Below are 6,560 nucleotides of genomic sequence, written 5' to 3' on the forward strand. Positions count from 1 at the left end.
GGCCCACTCGGCAACCACGCCGTGCCCATCTTCACTGGGCCTGCCAGCCCCTCTGTGTCTTCCATGTTTGGAAATCTCCATGATACCGAACATGGAAGAAAGTCCTTGCCAACCTCATTGCTGAGCGCCAGCTCTCACCAGCCTGCATGGTCTCTGATAACTCGGGAGCCAGACTGCTGTCAGCTGGTGTCCCCATGAGACACAGCTGCCCCGGCTGACTTCGCTCTCCTGGCTCCTCACCCTCGCCTTGAGTGGCAGTACCCCCACTGGGCACCTCCTTCTGACCTGGTGCCCGGGGCTGGCCCGCCAAGACACCTGCCAGCCACACAGGGTGGGCACTGGCGCCTGGGCCCCAGGCACCCCCGTCCTCCCCATGCGCCTGCCTCGTCCCAACCCCAACAGCCAGCGCTTCACCACCTGGACCCCACAGGCCAGCCCGCTGTGTCCCGAGGTGACGCGGTGTCCGTGGCCACAGGGGGCTGGCACAGTCATGAGCAGTCCGCCCATCTCCACCTGAGTCACTCACCTGAGCAGAGTCGACTCCGAGAACGAGCAAGAAGTTTTGCCGGCAGCGGGAGGCGTGCCACGGGCAGCGGGATGTGGACGTGCTGTCTGCGTGGTGCAGAGCTGCCCAGAGCCTTCTGGATTCGGGACTGGAAGGACGCGCGGGTTAAAGGCCGCCTCGAGAGGCTTCAGGACGGGGCGCGGTGGGCCCGACCTGTCAGGATTCTGACTCGGCGTTGCCCTCAGGAGCCTCGGTTCTCTGTCCGTTATTCTATGGACAGCCACCCTGCGAACTCCCAGCTCCTCTTCCCGCCCCCGGTCCTCTCCACGGACGTCCCTGGTGCCAAGTGACTTATTTTCATAACGGAGTGTCCCCTGCAAGGGGCAGAAGCCCCACCCGGCCAGGCATTTCGCTGGTCTTGTTCCCTGGCGTCTCCGGTGCCACACGGTTGCTCAGACCAAGAGCAGAACGAATGCTCGGCTCCGTGAAGCGGGAAGTGAGCGTCTGCGCCGCGCCCCCCACTGTCGCCAGGCCCACCCCAGAAGGAAAGAGCAGGAGGGGACAAGCGCCAAGTGCCCAGCTCGCTTCCCACTCACCCCAAAGTAATGTTCACCTGTTGCTTGGCGCTGCCCAGCCCTGCCCAGTCCAGACACCCAGGACCGCCCACGCCTCTGGGTGTCCCAGGTCACACTGACTGACCCGCCTGCTGGCCTAGGCCACGCCTTGGGGAAGCGCCCCCTCCAGAGGGCACACCAGCCATCTGAGCGATGCTGGTCGTGGCCTCCAGGGCTCCAGGCCCCTGTCCCCAGGCCTCTGCCGGGGTGCGCTGGGGCAGCCACTGGCTGGGTCCCCAGCAGCAGCCCTGACTGCGGCCAGGGCCAGAGCGCGGGAGGGCCCGTCTGCCGAGCGCTCGGGCAGAGTCGGCCTGCCCAGCCGAGCGCAGAGCGCCCTGAGCCCACTCACCTGACCTTCACCTCCCCCGGCCGGCCTTGAGCTCTAGCCTCTTAAGTGCCGCCATATAACCCACTGGCACGGGGCGTTTTCCTCTTGGGGCTCGGTGACAGTGTCCTAGAGGATGACCACCCACAAACAGCTCCTTTATGATTTCCCTCAGGCAGCCGGCTCCAACAGCGCACAGGCGGGCTGGCCCTGAATGTCCCTCCAGGGCACGGGGTGTTTTCTCTGTCCCAGGGTCACTCAGCCAAGTCCCCAGGAGGCCCTGTGCCCACCGCCCAGACCCACTGGTCTCCCGCACCCCCAGCACTCACACTGAGACCCGAGAGCTGGCATCTCCCAGTTTCACTTTGCTCCAGGAGAGCTCATGGGGGACTGGGGGACAGGAGGGCAGCTGCAACTGGTTGCAAGAGGAGGGGCCATGGCCAGAGCATCAACCTGTGTCACCTGGTCTTCCAGGGGGCCCTACCACCCGAAGGTGGCAGGCGGGGACTTCAGGAGAGACAACGCTCTCTTTAAGGGTCAAAACAAAAATGTCCACTTTGTCAACCAAAAGTATAAGTGTGGAGTTGCTGTAAGATGCCAGTCCCGACTTAAGCCCCTTACCACCGTTTATGTACAGACCCCAGGCCCGGCTCCCCCTCACTGCCGGCCTCTAGGAAATGGTCTAAGGTGGGAACACCTTCAGCTGCCTGCTCGACTGGTACTTCTTGAAAAGCAAACCTAAAAATTTTCTCGTAGCTGACCATGGGCTGAAAAAGAAAAGATAAACATACCAAAGTCAGGGACATACATGCTGTGTCACCTTATTCCAATACATAATTTTGGTACAAATGAAGTCTACAAATGATCGCAGTGTTCCATAACACGTTCGTCCCTAAAAGTCACCGTGCTGTCCAAAATCAGGCGGCGAAAGCCACAGGCGTAAGGGGAAAGCAAGAATAGGCCCAACACGTATCAGCCTGGTTGGGGACGCACGGAAAGAGGCACCAGTAAAAATGTTAGTGCCATTTCCACGTGTTAACTGGTAGAGAGATCCATCCGTATGGTCAACCGGGCGCCTCTTGGAGAAAGACCCGAGGCCTGCAGGTTGTGAGTGCATGTGAGATGCTGGAGCGGGGTGTGTGAGGCGGACAAGACGCTCGCCCCAGGTGAGGACAGGTGTGGGAAACCCAAGACGGCTGGGAGGGGACTGGGACACATGAGCTGCATACGGAGGGGTGCAGCTTTCTGCATGCACCTGCTGGTTCTTGCAGAGTTCGCATTACGCTCAAACTGTTCCCTGATACATCAGCCATGTTGGAAGACAAGTCCCGTTTCCAACACGAGCGTGACAGCAGGGCTGACCGCGTGAAGGGCAGGCCTGGTCAGAGGGCCAGGGAAACACTGGCTTGCAGGACAAACAGTCCGTCTCTAGAGCCAGCCCAGCCTCTTCTCCCCTCTTCTTCCTTCTACTCCTTTGCTTTTATGGTGTTCGGGGTTAATCATTTAAGACGAGATGGCAGAGAAAGGGGTGATGGAAGAAAGGAAGAGAAAGAGGACCTGAGGCCGTTGCAACCCAGGCAAACGCCAGTGGTCAGGCTGGGCAGGGCGGAGGGGGCCGAGCATGGGCTCTCGGGGCCAGCTCCAGTGCCCCGTCATTACGCACAGGCTCACGTGACTCCGTGAGGCTTTCTACAGAAGGAGACTGCCGATTCCCCACGTGCCCTCGACTAGGGCCAGGAAAGCAAAGCTGGTGGATGGGGAATGGGTGGGCTGCAGGTGGAGGGGAAGGTGGCAGAGGAAGCGGGAGGCTCATGTGGCCAGATGGAGGAGGGGTGGCCACAGGGGGCGCCCAGCTTCTGAGTCTCCCCCAAGGGCGATCGTTTCTGCAGCCTCATGCCTTCCCTGACTCGGGAGGATGAACAGCCAGCCATGTGGCCTGGGTTGAAGGCCACACAGGAGCAGACCCCTCCCTGGCCGGCCCACCACGGCCTGAGGTCTGCCGGCCTTTCGGCCCATAAAACACTTCCTGAGTACTTTAGAAATACCTCAGAAGGTGAGATGGCCGCGGTTCCTGTCACCCAAGGTCCACCCTGGGGCGGTGGCTGAGAACCATGCTGCTTGTGGGAAGCCGGTCTTGGTGACTGAGCTGCTGTGGCCCTCTCCGGAAGTTCAAAAGACCGGGAGAATTGTTCAGACTTGGCTGAAGATTCCCGAAAGCCTTGAAACTCCCCCCAGGCACTGCTGTGCTCCACTGGGTCCAGACCCGGCGTGGTGCAGGTGGAAAAGCTCCCACTGAGCCCAGAGATCCTGGCTTCCGGGGCAGGAGAAAGTTGGGAGCGCGTCCTCACCCCCTCCACATCGGCCGGGCTCTGTCTCCCAGCTGCCTCGCTTGCACTGCTGTCTTCAGAAGCCTGGCGGAGAGCAACCTCGCCTGCTTCCCGGGGGAGGTCACTCAGAGACCCGCTTAGGAGGGGCATCCCGCCGAGCTCTCCTCCCAGCTCCCGCAGGCCTTGCATGTTGGTGTCGCCGGGCCGCATAGATGGGAAGACGCTCAGGACGCATCCACACTGTACTGGAACGGCCCAGGTGGACAGGGCCTAGGGGGCCGCTTGCTCGATACTGTCCAGTAGCTGCTGGTGGCTTCCCCAGGAGTGGCCTAGTGTGAGTCCTGTGCTGCTGTGGAACAGGCACCACACACGTACACACGGTGGTCACCCAGGGAAAGTGACTGGAGCCACTGTCGGGCTTCCTACACGCGCCCGGGAGACCAGTCCAGCACAGGGGCGTGTCCTAAAGACCAACTAAGTGCTGGGGGGTCGGCCCAGCCTGGGAGGTGGACGAGCTGCAGAGTCCGGCCTGGGCTGGGTGGGCAGGGGTCGGGGAGACCCAGTCCAGCCAGAGCCGGGGAGAGTCCGGGAGCCTGGGGAAGGCGGCGCCTAGAGATCCCCGAGTGTGGGGTCGGGGGCCCGTGGCGGGGCAGGCCGGAAGGCAGCAGAGGTCAGGGTCACCCGCTGAGGCAGCCCGCTGGGGCCCGGCCTGCGGCTCCCGAGGGGCGGGCTCGGGTGCGCTCCGGCACCGGCGTCCGGCTCCAGCACCGGCGTCCGGCTCCAGCCGGCACCTACCTTGGCTGCGTCGCGCCGGCGCCGCGGGCCGCCCCAGTCCCTTCGCCCGGCTCCGGCCCGTTGCCATGCAACGACGCGCAGCAGCCCCGCTTCCGGCGTCGCCACCGTGGCGTCACGCTCCTGCGCCGCGCGGGGGCGTGGCGGCTCCAGGCCCCGCCCCCTGCGCCGCGGCCCCGCCCCTTGCGCCTGCGGAGTCCCGCGCGCCCGGCGGACCGGCGTCTCCCAGAAGCTTCGGGGAACGAGGCTTCTGCTTAATCCTGCGAGTCCTCGGGCCGCAGCCCCGCACGGCTCCACGCCAGCAGGCCCCGCCGTCGCCGCTGCACTGTGCAGCTGTGCGATGTGCTCCGCCGGCCCCGGGAGCACGGCGGCTGTGGGTCTTGTACACTGAATCCCCGAAACCTGGTCCTTCCTAACGTGCGGCCGGTGAGGGTCTGTCTCTGGGCGGAGAAGGGGTCCCGCTCCCTCCCTCTTGGGCCCCATGTAGTGCCCTGATTCTCGGCCCGGTCACCAGCCCCTCTGCTGCCACTACCCTAGGGCAAGGGGCACCAATGGGCCAGCCTTGCCCACCTGCCAGCTCCCTTCCCGGGAATTCCAGGCTTTGCCCCATCAGCCCCCACCCCAGTCTCATGAACTCAACCTTGAGGAGCGAGCTTGACTCCAGCCTCCCAGACACGCCCCTCCGGGCCTGGCGAGGCGTCCACCCACACTCCGCCCCACAGTCGACCTCCCAGTCGACCTCCGCGCTCGCGTCTCCCGCCCTGTGACCTCCTTGGGCCCTGTCCTGTTTGCATGAATCACCCACTCTCTCTCTGGTCCTTCTCAGCCAAACTACTGAAAATATTAATTTTAAAAATGACCCGATGAGATCATTTTCTGAACCCTGACTGCGGCCTCCTGCCTCCACCCCCTCCCTACTTCCCGAGGGGCACGACAGCCAGCACTGCAGTGCGGGAGCAACTCAGACAGACCGCCCAACCCTGCGTGCTGTCGCCTCCACCTCACCCGGGACAGCATCGGCCCAGATGGTCCTGCTGCCCGTCCAGTGCTTGGACCCTTCACCCACTGTCCTTGCCTTCCTCACAGTCCAGGGAGCTGGAAAGGCACAGGAGGAGGATTGTCCTCATGCACAGGTGGGGAAACTGAGGCCCAGGCCCAAAGTCCTGAGTTAGAAGTGTCTCCGGAGCTAGAACCAGCTCTTCTACAGTTCCCCGTGCCCTGCCTGGACCTCAGTGAAGACTGAGGATGGCACTGTGACCCTCAACATACAGGAGGAAATGACGGAGGCGCAGCACATTGCCTGGTGTGGCAGCTGATTAGTGCCTCTCAGAGAAGCCCATGGCCTGACCCCCAGAACCTGTGAACATGAGACCTTGCAAGGTGAAAGGAACTTTACAGACATGATTAAGGCTCTTAAGATGGGGAGATGGCCCTGGGTTATGCTGTTGAGCCCAGTGTAATCACAAGGGCCCTTACGAGACGGAGGCAGGAGGGTCCGGTTTGGAGAGAAGGTGGAAAAGCAGCAGCAGAGGTCAGAGTGATGTGGGGCCGGGGGCCGGGAGTGCAGGTGGCCGCTAGAAGCTGCAGGAGACAAGGAAATACGTCTCCCCCGAAGCCTCCAGGAGGAAGGCGGTCTCTCCGCCATACCTGGAGCTGCGAGAGAATTATGTGTGTTGGGTTAAGCTGCTGCGTGCATGGTTATTTGTCACAGCGGTCACAGGACACTCATACTGAGGAGGTGCTGCTGTGGAGAAGCTAAGACTCAGAAGAGGCACAGAGGTGACTCCCACATCTGCTGCCCAGCCCTGGCCACAAGAGGGGGTGGGGGCAGCCCAAACTGCTGACAGATGGCTCCTGGCTCCTCAGGCCAGCGTCTGGGCAGATGGGGCATGACATGGGGCACCAGCCAAGGGCCAGCCTCCAGGTGAGTGTGCAGGGCAGGCAGCTGTTCAAGGTTAGAAGCCTTTGCTATCTGGGGGAGGCTGGCCAGAGGGGTC

At 62.7% G+C, this 6,560-nt stretch overlaps 1 protein-coding gene across 3 annotated transcripts; it reads right to left on the reverse strand.

Moving 5' to 3' along the window:
• Nucleotides 1-6: 6 nt before the first annotated feature.
• On the reverse strand, nt 7-4,685 carry CLBA1 (clathrin binding box of aftiphilin containing 1). 3 transcript variants are annotated; one of them, XM_011377724.2, is made up of 4 exons: nt 4,567-4,685; nt 3,490-4,120; nt 2,066-2,211; nt 7-653 (listed from the first exon to the last, which is right to left on the reverse strand). In XM_011377724.2, exons 2-4 carry the CDS (start codon nt 3,979-3,981, stop codon nt 32-34), a joined length of 1,260 nt encoding a protein of 419 aa, XP_011376026.1. In that variant the 5' UTR covers nt 3,982-4,120; nt 4,567-4,685; the 3' UTR covers nt 7-31. The 3 variants fall into 3 exon arrangements, with proteins under 3 accessions (XP_011376026.1, XP_011376027.1, XP_011376025.1); XM_011377725.2 differs by lacking the exon at nt 4,567-4,685 and having other exon boundaries at nt 2,084-2,211; nt 3,490-4,552; XM_011377723.2 differs by lacking the exon at nt 4,567-4,685 and having other exon boundaries at nt 3,490-4,552.
• Between the last annotated feature and the right edge of the window lie 1,875 nt (nt 4,686-6,560).

Source organism: Pteropus vampyrus, unplaced genomic scaffold (assembly GCF_000151845.1).
Source record: "Pteropus vampyrus isolate Shadow unplaced genomic scaffold, Pvam_2.0 Scaffold320, whole genome shotgun sequence".
Classification (NCBI taxonomy): Eukaryota; Metazoa; Chordata; class Mammalia; order Chiroptera; family Pteropodidae; genus Pteropus; species Pteropus vampyrus.

What these genes read in the sequence shown, in the direction of transcription:
- CLBA1 (XM_011377724.2), bottom strand. Translation starts at nt 3,981, where the DNA reads ATGCGGCCCGGCGACACCAACATGCAAGGCCTGCGGGAGCTGGGAGGA. An exon ending in CGGCCATCTCACCTTCTGAG is followed by an intron (nt 2,212 to 3,489) that starts GTATTTCTAAAG and finishes TTTCTTTTTCAG; the next exon opens with CCCATGGTCAGCTACGAGAA. An exon ending in GGGTCTGTACATAAACGGTG is followed by an intron (nt 654 to 2,065) that starts GTAAGGGGCTTA and finishes GCGTCCTTCCAG; the next exon opens with TCCCGAATCCAGAAGGCTCT.